The sequence below is a fragment of the Acanthopagrus latus genome, chromosome 11 (genome assembly GCF_904848185.1).
Source record: "Acanthopagrus latus isolate v.2019 chromosome 11, fAcaLat1.1, whole genome shotgun sequence".
NCBI lineage: Eukaryota > Metazoa > Chordata > Actinopteri > Spariformes > Sparidae > Acanthopagrus > Acanthopagrus latus.
Window position 1 is genome coordinate 4,960,053 of NC_051049.1, and position 18,312 is coordinate 4,978,364.

Genomic DNA, 18,312 nt, shown 5'->3' on the forward strand with positions numbered 1-18,312 from the left:
TAACAGTGGGCACAGTGTGAGGAGAGATGTCTATTAAACCAGAAAGTGTCCCAAAAGAAAACTGTGATGTAAACATTTTTAAATATTAAAATGTGATGACAAGCAGTGTGAGAGAACCGACATGGTGCACTCTTCTCAACAGATTCACACAACACGATAAGTCAGACACGCTGAGGTGTTACTACAGCTTGTTGTTGTTATTGTGTTTCACAGTTGGGCTTGAGTTTTCCTCTGAGGGAGGAGGAGATGCTTCCCCAGAGGCTCGGGGCAGAAGGAGCCTTCTCTGTACACCAGCCGCCCCCTGATGATGGTGGCAGTCACCACTCCTTGTAGTGTGACGCCAAGGTATGGAGTTAGCTGTGAACACACACACACACACACACAGTCACCCACTCAGTCGTATAAAAATACACTTAAGTGTGATCATGACATCTAGACGTTTAATACCTTGTTTTTATGATGTACGCTTGCCTCTTTAATCTGTGAAGAAATGTGGGAATTAAGGTGAAAATAATGTAAATAAATGAGTTTTCTGTGTCATAAAAGGTGTTGAATTGATTACTAACTTGAAATTCTCTCTCTGGGTCCCATACGACCAGGTCGGCATCGTAGCCAGGGGCGAGGCTGCCCTTCTGGTCGTCAAGGCGACACAGCTGGGCTGTTCTCCGGCTGAGGAGTCTCACCACATCAGACAGCTGAAAGCCTCTCTTACTGGCTGAACTCCAGAACAGAGGCAATCCTGCAAATGGTACGAATGTGGCAGAGTGATTAACAGGCCTATAGAGCACTGAGTTCACGTCATTAAATATTTATACTTCTGCGTTCATTACTGCTGTCTTAAAGGTACAGTCACATCAGGATGCATCTTTATTCTTTGAGGAGACGAAGCAAACATTGTTGATCAGTGTCACACTCTTCCTGCTGTCAGACTTTGCCCACTGTCTCTGACTGAACAGTGAATGATTGCTCCGTCCTCTAAACTGGCACGCAGCTCTTGTTTACCTCGCTGTGAACTTTGCCCGGTGTCGGTGGCTGTCAGGAGGATTATGTGTGGGAGGAGGGAAGAAGGGAGCAACTAATCCACCCTTAAAAGAAAATTTGCATATAAATTCCCTGTAATATTGCATGGGCCAGGTTTAAGTTGTGAATTTCACCCAGTATCTCCTTCTGCTGAAAAGCAGGAAAGGATTTGTCATGTAGAGACTAATCCTGGAGCGGCTCCACAGACAGTGAATAATGTGAAAACTGCCATGACTCTGTGACAGCAGCCATGGAAATTTTACGGTGATGCTGGCGCATTTTCCTCTTCACAGTCAAAAGCTCTACATTCAGATATCAATTGTAAATCCACAAACAAAAACCTCCATAGTAAGTGGAAGAGATGTAATTTTTACTTGACATCATTAATCTGCGGATGCGTTTTCGCATCAGTCTCTTTGATTACCGATTCAGTGAAGACGGGACACTGATGAGTTGATGACCTTTGACTTTTGAGACAGAGAGGGAATGAAAAATACACTCTCAGGGGTCAGGTAAGCTAAAATGTGAGAAGAAGTAGTTCATACACTGCTTCGCTTTAGATGGATGAACAATGGCTGTTAACAAGTTAGACGCACAGTCTACGTTCTGCCACTAGGAGTCGCTCAGTCAAAACAACGCAAACAAAACACGTGGTTTGATAATGTCGTGTAGTAGCGTGGTATCATGGGCATTGTTGTCTCCACTGTTAAACAGCCACCACTGTTGACATGTCACAGGCCCTGTCCACATGTATGTGGCTATTTCTTAAAACAAAGATTTTTCTATGAGTTTTGGCATTTTGTTCTGAAAACGAATGTCTTGGAAAACTGCTATTCAGACACTGAGCTCTGAGTGTTTCTGCCGGAGCGCATCCTCACTGGCGGATGTGAACTTGGTGTACGCCTTTGCGTTGTGATATTGGAAATATCGGACATCAAACAGACATTGATAGTTTAGTGCATTGAGTTTTGTGGTGGCAGTTGTGCGAGGAATGTTTTTGCGATTGTCGTCTCTTATCTGTAATCACCAAATTGTAGAGAAGAAATCCCCCCCCACGCCTGGGTGAAGTCTCCGCTATCCAGTTTCTTGAGGTCAGGGGTGCAGGGGGAGTGATCAGACACCACCATGTCGATCTGCCCGGTTTTCAGTGCCGACCATAACTGCTCCTGTGGGGACAAAATCAAGCATCGACCGGTGATCAAAGAATCTCAACCAATTGCTGTGTAGCTTTACCGCCGAGGCTCAAACTGATGATCCATCTGCTGTGCGCCTTATTCTGCTCACCTGGTTCACAGATCCTCTGATGGGAGGGCAGCACTTGAATTGCGTGGCCCCTGCAGGTATGTCCTCTGCACACAGGCTGAGGTAGTGGTGGGTAGTCTCCACTGTTAGAGGTGCTCCAGCCTGCCGGGCTTCCTGGATCAGTTTGAGCGGCTTTGCAGAGGACAAGTGAACTATATGGCATCGCACCCTGGAGCAGAGAGAGTTGGTCGATAAACATCCGGATTTATCTTCTTTCATTTAACAGTCATTTGTCACTACGCTGGTGTTCTTACTGGTACTGGAGGCAGAGTTCTGTGACAGTGCGAATCGCCTCTGTCTCCATGACATCAGGCCTGGACTGCAGGAAGGTGGAGTACTGGGTGGGGTCTGCAAAAATATAAGCACTGCGAGCTTATTTTACCATTTTCAAATACTAATCTTCTCGTTTAAAGACAGAACATTTCAACATGTCATCACAATAGTGGTAGCGGCAACACAAACATTTTCTGTGTACCTTATTGTAAAGTGGCACGTTTTGTCCATAATGTCCAGCCTGACTGTAATGTGTAATTTAATGTGTGCAGACAGAAAATCTGTTGTACATTGTGAAATTATTACCTCCATCCTCTTCTGGTGTGTGCTGAACCTCCGTCTCTGCATGAAACTACAGGAGGCGACACAGACGGTATTTAATTTACGTTACTGTGCTTCATTTGGGCATGTGGATTTAATAATTACAGACGTTATGGAGGATGCTGCGGGCGTGGATTTACCAGCAGGACGCTTCCCGTGCCTTGAAGCTGCTTCATGGCCGCGTGCAGATCACTGTCAGTCACGTGGGGGAACTCCTCCACTCCGCTATGGATGAGGAAACACTTGAAGCCAGCCACTCCCGCCTGGATCATGGGCTGAAGTTCTAGCTGTGGGGAGACATCGTTTGTTTGTGTTTGCTTTGGTCATAATTCAGCGCAGTCTGGCTGAGAAATGGGTCCAAGCTGTTCCTCTCTACCTGATTGCCAGGAATCACACCGCCCCAGAAGGCTGTGTCCACAAAACACTTCCCTGTCGCCTCCCGCAGCTTGTCGCGAAAATTGCCAAGGGTGGTGGTCGGAGGGATGCTATTTCTGTTACAGAGAAAGAAAAACAAAAATCACTGCTGGTGATTTCAATCGAATTTCTCCAAACTGTCCTGGGCCTCGTTTGTCAAAAGCATCTTGAGGTTAAGATTATTTTTTCTTTTAGACGTTTTAATGTGTTCTTGTTCTTGCGATTAGCCTGGTTAACCTTTCAAAAAAAGGTTCTCCACCATACAAATGTATTAATTCATTAAGTCTCCAACTTACAGCGGCATGTCCACAATCGTTGTCACCCCTCCGGCGGCAGCGGCCCTGGTGGCGGTCCAGAAACCCTCCCAGGACGTGCGGCCTGGCTCGTTCACGTGTACATGGCAATCCACAATGCCTGGCATCACCACGCTGTCGCCCACATCCAGCACCTGTCATCACAGCCATGTCACACACAAGATAAGACATTTGTTTAAGAGCATATATCCACTTTGATTCCACCAGGGGGAGTTTGTGCAAACTGCAGTAAGAGCAGTCTTACCTCACAGGCCCCAGAGAAGTCCCCGTGGGAGAGTATTTGATGGATCTTCCCATCGTTTATTACGATGACAGCAGGACAGATTTCATCACCAACCAGCACCCTGTTACTCCTCACTGCACTGACAGCGGATCCGAGCTCCATGTCTGTCTTTATTGAGAGTTAATGAGCACAGCAGACTGTCTGAACTCTGCTTCCACACATCAGATACAATCTCTTGACAGTTCAGTGGCCCAGTGCTGAGGCACCACCCCCCTGCAGAACGGTTCAAAGGATAATCATTTGTTGACCTTCCTTGTCTGTGTGACACAGCTGAATTTCAGGTCCGACCATGCAGAACAGACAACTATGAGTAAGTATGAAGACTACTGAAATGTGAAGAAATTAAAGGACAAATGAATGTTTTTCATGGAGGAAGGAGAATGTCACTGTAACTCTTGTGCATGTGACAATAAAGAAACTCTATACTCTGTCTGGCTGAAGAGGCCCAGTTGCTTCTACTGGACGAGGGGGAGGAAACCCAGCGGCCATGTTCAGAGTCGTGTTTGACGTCACAAATGCGCCGGAAACAGTTGTAACAGAAGAGAAAACAGCAACAGACCTTACTGTGAAAGAAGTGTCTGTAAAACGGTGGATAAATGGTTTTAAGTATCACAACCACCCCCGCGAATTTACTCATGTCACGATCATAATTTGAGCCAACATGATTTTGAGTGACTCCAAACTAATGCCGAATTGTGTCACTAAATGTGACAAATAAGACACACCTGTTATTTTTACATTTCATTGTTTTTTCCTTTTATATGGATATTTATTATAATAACTTAGCATTTCTTTTCAATAGCTTCCTTGTCATGTGACCCAGCGACTCCAAACTAATGCCGAATTGTGTTACTAAATGTGACAAATTAGACACACCTGTTATTTTTACATTTCACTACATTTTTCCGTTTTATATGGATATTTTTTGTAATAATTTAGCATTTCTTTTCGATAGCTTCCATGTCACGTGACCCAGCGACTCCAAACCAATGCCAAATTGTGTTACTAACTGTGTCAAATAAGACACACCTGTTATTTTTACATTTCGCTGCTTTTTTTTTTATTATTTAGCGATATTTATTATGGAAAAATTGACATTTAGCTTCCATGTCAATATCAAATATTGATATAAAACAGAAGAAGCAGTATGTCCATTTAAAAAAAAAAAAAAGGTGTCTCCTTGACCTGTGTGATGATGTATTTTGCCGTCACTGGGTCCATTTCACCAACTTTGAGGAGACCTGTTAGAGAGGAGAGGCTGCAGTGCAGGCGGCTCGATCCGTGCGTCTATTGGCTGCAGGCCGGAGGCGAGGGGGCTGGGTCTGGAGCCCTGTGGGTGTGGAGGGGAGTCTGAGCGATGGAGGCTGACAGGATGCAGCTTCGCCTCAGCGGGCCCCATCCCTCCATCCTCCCGGCGATGCGCCGTGCGTTATGACGCCAGGGCCGACTGACGAGCGCGTTACGTGGGACTCGCAGAGCAGCACGGCAGCCTGGATGCTCGTTATGTAATGCTGCTGCTGCTGCTGCTGCACGGCGCTGAGTTACAGGAGGGGGAGAAAAACTGACGGATGGCCGATTTAGAGGTAAATCACGGTGCGTTGGCTGATGAATGAGCGCACAGACGTCTGCTGCCGGTGAGTACGATGATCAGTGTGAATCGCTGGAGTGCAGCGTGATCGAGCGCGTCTGGACATCAGTGGCCTATCCCCGAGGCGCACAGACGTCTGGAGCCAGCTTCTTCTTCTCCTCCTCCTCCTTCTTCTTCTTCTCCCTCTTCTTTAGCCGATCAGAGGCGCGTCTCTGTTTCAAACCAACCTCCTTCCTTCCCTTTCACCAGTGGAAGTAAACCAATGCGGGTTTGTTTCAGAGAAGAAACACCGGGTTCATATTTTCCTCTCCTCCATCGCACTGGTGTCATCAAACAGCCGCTGAGCTGTGGCATAAACAATGGCGGGTCCCGAGCAGTCCCAGCAGCAGCAGCAGGTAGAGGAGAAGGCAGAGCACATAGATGATGCCGAGATGGCCCTGCAAGGTATCAACATGCTGCTCAACAACGGATTCAAGGAGAGCGACGAGCTCTTCAGGAGATACAGGTAATTTACCTCGCGGTTTAAATCAGGCTGCGCACGATCGTGTGCGACAGGAAGCTGCGCGCCTCGCACCTGGAACGACGAATTAGAAATTATCTCTCAAGTTTACAGGTGGCTGAGACATCAAAGTGACACCCAGAGTACAGCATGTACTGCTAGTGTACAGACAGTGACAGACATCACGCTGCACACACACCACAGTGTGATTCAAATAAAGTGCTGCGTTGGCTGAATGTTAAAGGGGCAATGTGTAGTTTTTTGGGACGATATTTTAATCAGAAGGGGAAAAATCAGCTTCATGACTGGATAAACTGAACAAACTGCCAGAAAATGACAACACACAGCTTTACTGTGATTGTATCCCTCTTTGAGGACAGCTTGTGTATTCAGCTGTTGAAATACATCAAATAAATATCAATGTTATCTACTAATATTGTAAATCCAAACCTGCATTGTGCACCTTTAAAGCCAGTTTGTCAGGTGTCGGTCTTACCAGCTGTGTTATTATCACCCCTGCACAGATCAGTCCGACTTTCTTTTTCCGGTCTTTACTGCACATCAGATTTTTGAGCGCTTGCATCTGAGTGTGAGTCCTGTGTGGTGGACAGTGGACACCTCATGTAAAACAAGCAGTCAGCGGTTTGACCCCTGAAATCAGTTGTGACAGCTGAACACAGGAGCCGTGACCGCACCTGATGGAAAAGTCACCGTGCACGGCTCCTGTCAGTTCTGTGTTTGTGATTCACTTTCTTTCTGCTCTCTAGATTCTGAGACAGAGGTTGAAATGCATCTGTTGTGTTGCATGTATAATTTTGTTTTTTTTTTAAAGTCACTCAACTTCCTTTTTTGTTCCTGTTTTCTGTCTTTCTGTAGGACTCACAGCCCGCTGATGAGCTTTGGGGCCAGTTTCGTCAGTTTCCTGGTGAGTTTTTTCTCTCACTGATCCAATAAAAGCTAACAAACGGCTGATCAGAGGAGATATATTATTCTTATTTTCACAACAGAGCATCTGTGTTAAATCCAGTCTCACGCACTAAACTAGCTGCTGGCATAAATTATGCAAATGTGTGACATAGTGTGATGACGCCAAATCACTGAATCATTCTGTGGGTGCAGACTGAAGATGTTTACATGCACGTAAACCCTTATAACACACTGGAGGACATGGGAAAACATGTAAAAGCATAATAGGTCTCCTTTAATCAACCTGAGAGACAGATCATAAAGAGAGCAGCCAGTACTGAGACCTGAGATAACCTAATCTGTCAAACGAGCTGCACTGTTGTCACCACTGGCATCCTCTCCATTGCTTTTCCATCCATTAACATAATGGACGCATCTTCCTCTCTAGAACGCCATTGCTCTTGCAGAGAAGCACATTACTGTAACGCTGCACGCATCAGTGATGGGAGCGCGTCGGTGGTCTCTCACGCACAAACGCACACACGTGCAAATACACACTGTTGTGGCAAAACTTACATACCATGAAGCCAGAGATGATGTCATCCTCTGTTCCCAGATGCAAGATGGCCCCGAGGGCAGAGGGGGGCGGCGTCATCGGACCAATCGCGATGGGCACTCTTACATGCTCAGGGGTAGTTTAATGCAGCATAAATAAAGAGACTGCCTCCGTTATACAAGAAAACTATCAAAATGTCGAACCATGAAACTCCACAACTGTCACTCAGATTTCACTGCATCATTTTCTACTTTCTACTTTGTTTGTGTCAGATTGTTTCCTCACTCGTTCAGGGAGATCTGAGGAGGTTTCAGCAACATCAGAGCCAAGATTTTCCGATTGCGTTCGCTGTGTTCACAGCTGGACAGATGTCACCGTGTTGCTCCATTCATTGTTATGCAGAAAGAGCCCTTTGTACCCTTTCAAGAGTGTTACATAACACTCCTTCGTTGTAATTACAGGATGTCTCTGATTGTAGGCTCGCTCACACGCCGATCTGTGCGTAGATCTGCTCTGTAAAACAAGAGAGTTTGATATCAGAATAATAGATGTGGCGGTAACGAACCGTTTTTGCTGCGTTGCGTTGCAGAATGCCATGATGACGTTCGAGGAGGAGAAGATGCAGACAGCCTGCGACGACCTGAGGACCACTGAGAAGCTGTGTGAGAGCGACAGCGCCGGAGTCATCGAGACAATCAGAAACAAGATTAAAAAGAGCGTGGGTACCAATCAAAAATCTGTATTTTATGTATGCAGCTCTGATCATAGAGCCGCTGTCAAAGTTGAGCATCGAGGGGAAATGAATTATCTATAATAAAACTGACATATCGAGATTTTTCACTTGTGCTCCACTGTTGCCGAGGTGCCCTAACACCACAGCCGCAGCAGGCTCACAGTTCATATCCTCTGCATCAGGCTTAATGATGCAGGCAGCAGTGAGATCATGCCAAGCCCACACACAGATTCAATTAGTACTTCTGTGAAATGTAATCAGCAAAGTGAGTGAGGGGGCTGTCGAGCAGCTCTGGGTCGTTCAGGAAACTCCTTGTTACTTTGGCTGCCAGCCTCAGGGGAACCATGCAGAGGGTGTGTGTGTGTGTGTGTGTGTGTGTGGCTTATTGAATGTGTGTGTGTTACAGATGGACTCCCAGAGGTCGGGCGTTGTGGTGGTGGACCGCCTACAGAGACAAATCATCGTCGCTGACTGTCAGGTGTACCTCGCCGTGCTCTCCTTCGTCAAGCAGGAACTTTCAGGTAATCAGATGTAACCACCGCGCCGTCGATGAGAGCAGGATGTTCAATATCCGTCTCTCGGGGCAACCAGCGTTTGGCACGTTACGTCACCTTTGCACACAATAGACTGTATATCAACACAAGTTTGTCATCCAAAATTTGATTATCAGTGAAATGCCATAATCGATCAGCTACTTATTTGGTCAAGTGACCGGTCAAACTTGATTCTGTTTGGTATCATTATATAAACTGAGTATCAGTGAGTCAGCTCTGTGGGTTGTACACAATATTCAATATTCAAAAGTGACACACTTGGACTCTTGGAGATTGTAAAGGGCATTTTACACACTAGAGATGAAACAGTTAATTGATTATTGATCACGAGGAAGAATCTACAGTCATGCAAGCAGCTCTTGTGATTCATTTACAAACATAAAATGGTCTTTTGAGCTAAATGCTAATCTGTTAAAGAGGTCATATTTTGCTTCTTGGGTTTTTGCCTTTATTTATTGTGTTACGTAGCATTTTTGTGCAGGTAAAATGGAGTTACGCCCTCCCACAGAAAACACTGCTCCTGCACTGTTTCACTGCTATGGCAGTAATCACCAGACACAGCAAACAGGAGCATCCTGCCCTCGATGCATTCACCCGCAGACAGACGGTCCTGTGATCTATATGGAGTTCTCTGTCCCGATTAGATAAAGCGGGCAGAGATACCAGAACCTTTCTCTTTTCTTTTACTGCAAGAGCAGGAGGATGGAAGATATGGTTACTGACCACAAAGTCTGTAACAGTGATTACTGTTCGAATATAGAGCCATTTATCACTTATTTTAATTGAGAAACATCATCACAGCATTTTTAATATGCATCCAAATGGGAAAATGAATATTTGCATGAATTAAATGGAAATCTTTGAAATAGCTGCTGAGATACTTCAGTATCGACCAGAGTTGTGGACTGACAGACAAACATTTCCACGCTTAGAGAACTACGACTGGCGTAGCTGAATATAATAAACTGATCATTGATATGTTCATTAGTTTTCATGACTTTATTCCAGAAAATGACGGTCTCATCCTTCTCCATGAAAAACCCTAATAACCCTTGTCTCTTGTCTCCACTAACAGCTTATATCAAGGGAGGCTGGATCCTTCGTAAGGCGTGGAAAATGTACAATAAGTGCCACAGTGACATCAGCCAGCTGCAGGACACCTGCCAGCGGAGGTCCTCTGTCCACCAGGAGTCCCCCCCGACAGACAACGCCAACCACAACGCCCCAGTGGAGAACGGCGTGACGGCGGAGGCCCTGGACCGGCTCAAGGGCTCCGTCAGCTTCGGCTACGGTCTCTTCCACCTGTGCATCTCCATGGTGCCTCCACACCTGCTCAAGATTATCAACCTGTTGGGTTTCCCCGGCGACCGTCTCCAGGGTCTGTCCTCCCTTATGTACGCGAGTGAGAGCAAGGACATGAAGGCGCCGCTAGCTACGTGAGTAGGCTCAGGTTGTATAGTTGATTTTTTTACAGAAGGTAACAGATGATGAGAAGTGATGTGTACCGTTGTGCCTTACAACTATAGTTAATTTAAGACTTTAAAGCTGCTATAAGTTGTATTTTTAGATCTACAATCTGTCAAATGACTATGAGTGATAAAGGTGTTGCTCACAGTGACAAACCCACAGATCATTCTGCAAAGTTTTAGCATCTCTCAGCTCGATGTGTTGGTTTTACAGCCTGAAACTTTGCTGTTTTGGTTCACTCCAATGTTTTCAGTGAAAAAGCTGTGAAAACCCACCATACGTTACCTGCCCAGCTCCAAACAGCAGACACAAACAGCGACTTTCCCTATTCCACTAAATTAAGCTGTGCTCCGCTGAAATAAGCTGTCTGAGGGAAGTCTGCTATCTAGAAAAGTGTGAAGTAGGATAAATATGATGGCAAGCATAGTTTGAATTGAGTTTCACTTCATATTTAATGTCCACACAGTAAATGTCATTTTTGGCCTAATCTCAGCGAGTTAAGCGCTATTTTGCATATGTCGTGTGAAGTACAGCCACTTGTGAAGATAGTGGAGCATTTAGCCACTAAGTACCTGATGGAAACTAGAAAAGGAGCTTAAAAGCTGAAACTTACGTTCATCAGATGGCCAGAGACTTGGCTCTGAATGAATGCCAGCGTTGCTGCTAATGTTGTTTCACTTAATAAAGTGATGTGATGTGTTTAGAGCTTGTTGTGCTGCCCTCAGGTAGCTCAGAACAAAATCATCTAATGCAGTTACAACAGCTGGTGACAACAAAGGATCCTGAGTATGAAGTATGTCTGTGGCTCTCAGCCCCCCTTAGCAACCCATTACACAGTTTAAAAGAACATTACTAAACAAGACGTTATATATTTGTGTTCTAGGAACAGTTTTTTTAAAGGAGCAATATGTAAGAATTGGCCGCATACAAATCGTGGGCAGCATATCACCAGAGTAACCGCTAACTGCTGCTAACCGCGCAGCTAGTTGTCGTATTAGCCGACTCTACCTGGACTGGGAGCGTTGTTTATTTCATGTTGAGTTTTGGTGCAGGTCTATGCAGTTTTTTCCAAGCAGGGGATAGCGGTTAGCATGCTAACACGTCACCTAGACATCTTCAACATAATGTCTGATTGTTATTTCTTCGTAATCTGTCAATAATTTCAGCAAACTTTTGAATGCTCTAAACTAAAAGTCTGACTTATTGCACCTTTAAAACATCCAATAATACGGAACCCCACTGAGCTTCAGATGGTAACAGACTGAGATGAATCTCCTGTTGTGTTGCTCAGGTTGGCCCTCTTGTGGTACCACACGGTAGTGCTGCCTTTCTTCGCTCTGGATGGCTCCGACACACATGAGGGGCTGCTGGAAGCCAAAGCTATCCTGCAGAGAAAGTCGGTGGTTTACCCCAACTCGTCCCTCTTCATGTTCTTTAAAGGGCGGGTCCATCGGCTAGAGGTACGTACAGCAGGCTCTCGGCTGGTGATGACACATATTCTGAACTTTAACAAGTCTATTGACGCTGTAAATGGTTTATTTGTGATGCCGGATAAAGACTATAGATGACAAATACGCAGAAGCTTTTTACAGAAGAGAATTAATACAGTTAATATGCGTGTCCGGTTGTTCATTAGCTCACCAACGTCTGATCCACCATCTACGTATCGAACTCTCTCATTCAACACATGCATGTAGTGTGTGTCCGACATAACGAGCGTTACCTGTCGGTGTGTGTGCTCTCTCTCTGTCCCCAGTGCCATATCAACAGTGCTTTGGCCTGTTTCCATGATGCATTAGAGCTTGCATCAGACCAAAGAGAGATCCAGCATGTGTGTCTCTATGAGATTGGTACGTGTTTACTCACCAGGTTAGTTGTGACATACTAACATCTGGCTAACAACACACGGAGGGTTTCATGTTATTCCGTCTGCTTGTCTCCGCACCAGGTTGGTGTAGCATGATAGAGATGAATTTTGAAGATGCGTTCAGGTCGTTTGAAAGGCTGAAGAATGAGTCGCGCTGGTCCCAGTGCTATTATGCCTACTTGACTGGAGGTAAGGCTGTCACACACTAACCTACTGTCTGCTTACACTGCTGCAATGAATAGTTTATACTGTATGTCAACACTGTATTCTATGTAGTGTTTTATGTATGTTTCCAGTGTGTCAGGGGGCTTCAGGGGACCTGGATGGAGCAAGCGGAGTTTTCAAGGATGTGCAGAAGCTGTTCAAGAGGAAAAACAACCAGATAGAGCAGTTTGCCGTCAAAAGGGTGAGTTTTGCCAGCTGGCAGTGCCAGAACGATCGGACAGACCGATAACAAATCAAGTGCAAGGAAAAATGTGATGTGCCGCTTAGCTAGTTAACGTGACAGCAGACCGTCCGCAGCTTCAACACACGGATGAAATGTGAGCTCGTTAGCTCCTGCTGAATCATAATTTGGGGAAGCAAGACGGCTCGCTTAACCTGAAGCACCAGATGGTTTTGTCACACCCAACCATCTGGACAGGCACGACTAGCAACTGTTTGGAAAAAGACACAAACTTTTAAAAAAAAAACACTTGGCAGGTTATTGAATGAAAAATCACCTGCTCACTTTCAACCAATCAGATCAACAGTAGGAGAGCCAGTTGGTGAATCAGTCTCTTATGGATGTCAGTCAAGAGAAGAGCGAAAAAAACAACATCTTTTTCATTGAGAAAAGCCTTCAGCGCTGTTCTTTTCTCTTCTTTTAATTATTTAATTAGACCAGTCTGTCAGGGCGAATGAAACCGGAGCATATTCTTCTGGTTCCCAGTCAAGTGTTCTCTGCAGATTTGGACCTTTTTCTGTCTTTCAAAAGTCATCACAGCTGTCTAACAGAAGTTCTCCTTCTCCGTCTGATTCCTATCTGCAGGCGGAGAGACTGAGAAAGATCTCCCCCACCAGAGAGCTATGCATCCTGGGTGTGATTGAAGTGCTGTATCTGTGGAAAGCGCTTCAAAACTGCTCCTCATCTAAACTGCAGATAATGAATCAGGGTGAGTGTAACCTTCACGATCCACGCCAACACAACCGAGTCAGCAGCAGCCAGATTCTTAAGAATTTAATTTCACCCTGTGTGATGATTTTCCTCTTCATGTTCTTTCAGTGTTACAGAGTTTGGATGAAGCGTCGTGCCGAGGCCTGAAACACCTCCTTCTCGGCGCCGTTCACAAATGTCATGGAAATATGAGAGATGCTATTCAGGTAGCAGTCTACAGTGAGCGCTGAATGACTTTCCAGTTAATTTACACATTTAATGTGACTCAGCTTGCATTCCTCTTTGCTTTCACTGCGATCCAGGCGTTCCAGCTGGCTGCTCGAGATGAGTACGGACGACAGATCAACTCGTATGTTCAGCCGTACGCCGTCTATGAGCTCGGTTGTATACTGCTTGCAAAACCGGAGGTCAGTCTTCTGCACTCTCCTTTACTCGTTCCTGTTTTAATCTGGATTGTACAGAATATGATCACATGCTCAGTTGTAACTCAGTCTTTTTTAATATTGCAATCCAGACGGTGGGAAAGGGGAGATCATTGCTCCTTCAAGCAAAGGTAAACGATTTCTAAAGCTATTGTTGATATAAATTATTTTTTATTTCAAGGATAATATTAGAAATGTAATATATCACATGTCACAAGTCACTGATCTGTCTATCTATCCATCCATCCATCTACAATCTTTCAGGAGGATTTTACAGGCTACGACTTTGAGAACAGGCTTCATGTCCGCATCCATTCAGCCCTGGCTTCTTTGAAGGAAGTAGTGCCCCAGTGACTCCAGGATGGGAAGCTGCAATAGCTTAACCGACTCTCATGGCTTTTTACACCAAGTTTTAAGCCACTCAGAATAACTGTCTGACATCCCCAGTGAACAGACTCCTGTGTTATCCATTCTTAAAAGGATTTTGGGGGAAATACACTTTTTTGTGGGATTACCCAGTCAGATTGATATGAGGTGTCATCTGCATTTTGTTAAGAGATACAAAGTAGGCTATACGGGTTCATACTAGCCTAGCACAAAGAACATGGGAATGGTTAGCGTAGGTATGGCTAGCAAGTTAAAATCGATGCCTTCAAAGCAAGAGTGAAGGGGGGTTAGGGTCGGTGTCAAAGGGTTTGACATAAAGAGCACTGATTGGATAAAAAAAAAAAAAACGTGACTTGACTTTTTCATTCTGTGGAAAGAAATCATTGCTGCCGGTCGAGATTTATCTTGTCAGCCAGCAAGCTAACCAATATATTCCCCCGGACAAGCCCGTGAATGGGAAGCAGTTAAGAAGTTGCAGGTGTTGGTGAAAAACATCCAACTCCGACGTCACATTTTTATGCCGTCTTTATTAAATATTTACCCTGTGAAAATAAGACATTCTTATTGGAGGGTGATTTTTTTTCATAAAGCCCCAAAAATCCAACAGCCCGTTGCACCGAAAACAAACACCCATTACTCTGAAAAAATAGCTGTAACTAAAGTACTTGTTTTAACCCAAGTTATGATCTTTTCCTTAACCTAACTAAGTGGTTCTGATGCCTGAACCTAAACAAACTTTAACCGTTTTCATGACCTCGTCTGACGACGATGATGAAAGTAGTTCAGGTGTTTTGATGCTGGGTTTTATGAGGTACTGATCATTTAGTCAGTGTCAGTTTCCGTAGGTGACTGTCAGCTCTCCCCCTGTGTGGAGAGGCAGTGTGTAGCGCTGGCAGGAATCAGGGCGTTGTACTGCTATAAACCATACCAGCAGCAAAATGTATTTTAACAGCTTTTCTCTTCGGCACTCAACCGTACAACACCTGTATTCCTACGCACATGTGAAATGAAATGTCTGTCTGACGGCAACGCAAACACAGACAACCCCACATCAAAAGACCTGAACTGTAACTTTAAGAATAAAAAAAAAAAACCTCCAGCGAGGGTTTTTTGTCGGAAACAGGTCTCAGAAGCTGCGTGGGTTTTGTTTTTGGAATTACATTTGGGTTTTTATTACAAGGAGGTATTTTTTTCGGACTCTATTTCCAGACCTCCGCCTTCGCTTCTTGCTCTCGCGCTTAACTAAGCTAAACACGTGGTTGTTGCTGGTCATTTCTTAACAGGATGCAGGGAGATGAAACTCATATCAATCCTTGACCCTGGGAAAAAAAAAAAAAAAGACGACAAACAAGCATATTTCTCCAGATCTCTAACTGTTCCTTTAAGTGTTTTTTCTGCACCCAAACGTATTAGCTAGTGAGTAACAGTTTTCCTCATCAACTTGTGTATTTGGAGGATTTCAGTCACACCTCCGTCTTCAGCGAGCGATTCAGCACATAAACTTTTAAATGAGACATGACCCCTTGATAGCAACTTCACATTAAGTAATAAAAGCTACAGCTCATAGTGTTTTCCACATTTTCTCAAAACATGCAGACGACATTTCTCTCTTTAATAATAAAATAGGAGCTACAAACTGTTATATCACATATCATGAAGAAGACGAGGGAAAGGTTAGTCGAGTTTTAATATTTCTTTTTTTATATAGTCTTATAAAGGGACTCCCATGATTGTTAATGTTTCAGCAGTTATTTCATAAGTAATGCTTTTTTCTTATTACAGTTCCTGCTTGTTGAATTGCAAATTGACATAAAGTCATATCAAAAAGGGGTGGGGGAGCCACTTAGTGTACTCACAATTTAAATGACTAGTAGTCGAATTAGTTACCATGGGTAGTTAGATAGAGGCAAAACTCACCTGAAGGTCGCACATAGTAACAGCTTCTTCACATTGAAATAGGTAGACGTCATACATTTATAGCTTTGAGAGATCACCACACGTCACAAAGCCCTTGCGATGTTTTTTTTAACGTGGGAACACCAGGCGTTGATCCTGTGCACTATGCATGGTATGAGCAGGGTAACAGCGGCTTCAACACCGTATTAAAGTCAGATGTTCCTGCGTGTCCATCCCTGCAAAATACATGAAGGTGTTATAATACGTTACACTGGGTACTGTAATGTTACCATTGAAGGTGCTGCTAAATGTCAGCCTAATAATCATATATTACTTATTTTAGTAGTGTTTTAGTGATACAAGCTTTTGAATTAGGTCTTAACAGTGACATGTTTATTTCATAACATAGCAGAAGTTGTGCTTTTACGAGCGTCATTTACGGTATACTTATTTTTTAGTTAAGAGTTTTGAGCTCAAAAGTGTGATCTTGAATCGGACTTAGAGTAATATTTCTGTCATAAGAGTGATTTTAACAACACGCAGTTTCTCACTGTACATATGAAATATTCTGTGCAGGGTATTGCCTTTTATTAACTTAACACTCTGGGGTTTTTTTGTCATGTGAGCAATATAATTAAAAAAAAAAGGAGTGCATCTTACAGTCAATCTTTGCAGAGGCTTTCAACAATGATTGTTTGTGTTTTTCATCCCATGTTCGAGGTCGTGGACAGATTTCGTTTTCTGCTTTCAGGAAGCTGGTTAGACAAAGCCAGTCACCCCCCTCCTCCCCCGTCGTGGCTGTGATGGATGTAAACTGTGGTAAAATGTTGAGGTGGCCACTGTGCAAGTGGTCTGTGCGCCAGTGCAAGTAAACGTAACGGTGAAATGTCAGTAACCTTCCCCCGCTGTACCAAATACTTCTGTCACTGAAAGAGTTTTTTTTTTGTTTGTTTTTTTTCCTATTGTCATGAGGTTTTTGTTGAAATTGAGGTTTCATGTCAGGAACTGAACTCTACAATAAACTGTTCTCCATTAATCTAGACACGTTTGTGGAGTTATTTTCTTTGGCGCTGAAGTGGACTTGGTCAGTTAATGTTATGTCAAACGTGTCAGGTCTCACATGAGATTAATCTCTAAGAAAAATACTTAATATGTAACATTTCAGCATCAAAATGTCAAGAATTTACAAGACCTATTGTTGTGTATTTTTGGGATTTGTGAATTAACATTAACCCAAATGTATCAAACTAAGACAAATCCCAATTTTACTCAAATTAATGGTACATTTCATCTGGTCAGCTGTCACTATAACGTCCAGTGAGGCTGCAGATGATACGTCAGATGATCCAGTTCGACACTGCAGGTAACCCTCTCGCCCTTCTGATGCAGTTTTATAAAGAGCAAGAAAAGTCTGATAGGTGGTTATGGACGTCTTTCTCTCAGGAGACTGGGGTTACGTAATGTTACGTAAGTCAGTAAAAGACATATTTTATGTCACTTACGCTATCTTATGAGACTGATTATTTCAACCCGAAGTATGTTGTTCTGCTGAAGCTAAACAATTATTTTTTGTGTTTTAATATCACAAATCACAGATTCTCTTCAATGATTTATAATCTGCACTGGTTGAGGAAAGAAAAACCTTTCTCCAGGTAAGAAATGTGACAAACCTCAGGAAGAACCACAGAATAGACAAAAATAGTCATAAAACAGCGCAGACAATCACAATGATGACAAAGTTTGAGGTTGTTTTACCTTAATTTCACTGCATCTTTCTACAGCATCCATTTATTTTTTTCTTCCACCAGAGGGAGCTTAACTCGCAGGCTGCACCCAGGATGTGATGTGCTGTGTTTTCCCACACCTCAACAACAGCAGGACAGACGACACAGAGGAGAATATGGTAACTATATATGTCTGAAGATGGCAGAGCACGTCCTGAACACAAGCTGATCAATGAAGGGAAAAGTGTGTTGTGTTTGAAATGTGCCCAGAGTCATTCAGACAGACAGACTTTCAAGATAAGTAAAAAAAAAAAAAAAATCAGATGAAATTCGATTACTATAGGTTTTTATATTCCATTAGTGGCTGATTGATGCATTTGCATTGTTATAGAATTCTCCTTTGTGGATTCTTTATTAAAATATGTTTATTTGATCTTATTTAATTCAATCAGAAATACACGTTTTTCATTGTTATGATTGTTTCCAATTAAAAAAAAAGGAGCTCCAGAAGGAGAAACGGTCCATCTATATATTAATAATTAAATCTATGACATTATTGTCTCTGTTGTTTCCATGTTGCATGTGTTTCGGGCGGGAGTTTTTGCTCCACAGGCTCTGATAGAAGCACAC

General features: G+C 43.7%; 2 protein-coding genes across 6 annotated transcripts; one reads left to right on the forward strand and one right to left on the reverse strand.

The window, feature by feature from the left end:
• Window positions 1-207: 207 nt before the first annotated feature.
• On the reverse strand, window positions 208-7,888 carry zgc:103559. 3 transcript variants are annotated; one of them, XM_037114996.1, is made up of 12 exons: window positions 7,501-7,888; window positions 3,889-4,035; window positions 3,627-3,778; window positions 3,293-3,407; window positions 3,057-3,203; window positions 2,902-2,947; window positions 2,577-2,670; window positions 2,305-2,491; window positions 2,048-2,186; window positions 567-739; window positions 448-480; window positions 208-357 (listed from the first exon to the last, which is right to left on the reverse strand). In XM_037114996.1, the coding sequence occupies exons 1-12, from the start codon at window positions 7,573-7,575 to the stop codon at window positions 208-210; spliced, it is 1,458 nt and encodes a 485-aa protein (XP_036970891.1). In that variant the 5' UTR covers window positions 7,576-7,888. The 3 variants fall into 3 exon arrangements, with proteins under 3 accessions (XP_036970891.1, XP_036970893.1, XP_036970892.1); XM_037114998.1 differs by lacking the exon at window positions 7,501-7,888 and adding an exon at window positions 5,113-5,251 and having other exon boundaries at window positions 3,889-4,031; XM_037114997.1 differs by lacking the exon at window positions 7,501-7,888 and adding an exon at window positions 5,113-5,179.
• On the forward strand, window positions 209-14,409 carry LOC119028738 (tetratricopeptide repeat protein 39C). 3 transcript variants are annotated; one of them, XM_037114994.1, is made up of 15 exons: window positions 209-345; window positions 600-748; window positions 6,891-6,939; window positions 8,066-8,194; window positions 8,616-8,730; window positions 9,839-10,199; window positions 11,522-11,690; window positions 11,987-12,080; window positions 12,179-12,286; window positions 12,394-12,503; window positions 13,128-13,251; window positions 13,362-13,459; window positions 13,556-13,660; window positions 13,768-13,806; window positions 13,940-14,409. In XM_037114994.1, the coding sequence occupies exons 3-15, from the start codon at window positions 6,907-6,909 to the stop codon at window positions 14,027-14,029; spliced, it is 1,575 nt and encodes a 524-aa protein (XP_036970889.1). In that variant the 5' UTR covers window positions 209-345; window positions 600-748; window positions 6,891-6,906; the 3' UTR covers window positions 14,030-14,409. The 3 variants fall into 3 exon arrangements, with proteins under 3 accessions (XP_036970889.1, XP_036970890.1, XP_036970888.1); XM_037114995.1 differs by lacking the exon at window positions 209-345 and having other exon boundaries at window positions 599-748; XM_037114993.1 differs by lacking the exons at window positions 209-345; window positions 600-748 and adding an exon at window positions 5,838-6,020.
• Window positions 14,410-18,312: the final 3,903 nt, after the last annotated feature.

Bases quoted from the DNA above. Each gene is read 5' to 3' on its own strand.
- zgc:103559 (XM_037114996.1), bottom strand. From the start codon at position 7,575: ATGACGCCGCCCCCCTCTGCCCTCGGGGCCATCTTGCATCTGGGAACA. The intron at 2,671-2,901 runs GTAATAATTTCA...ATATTTTTGCAG, and splicing joins CACACCAGAAGAGGATGGAG to ACCCCACCCAGTACTCCACC. The intron at 481-566 runs GTTAGTAATCAA...ATTTCTTCACAG, and splicing joins ACCCAGAGAGAGAATTTCAA to ATTAAAGAGGCAAGCGTACA.
- LOC119028738 (XM_037114993.1), top strand. From the start codon at position 5,875: ATGGCGGGTCCCGAGCAGTCCCAGCAGCAGCAGCAGGTAGAGGAGAAG. The intron at 6,021-6,890 runs GTAATTTACCTC...GTCTTTCTGTAG, and splicing joins GAGCTCTTCAGGAGATACAG to GACTCACAGCCCGCTGATGA. The intron at 13,807-13,939 runs GTAAACGATTTC...ACAATCTTTCAG, and splicing joins CATTGCTCCTTCAAGCAAAG to GAGGATTTTACAGGCTACGA.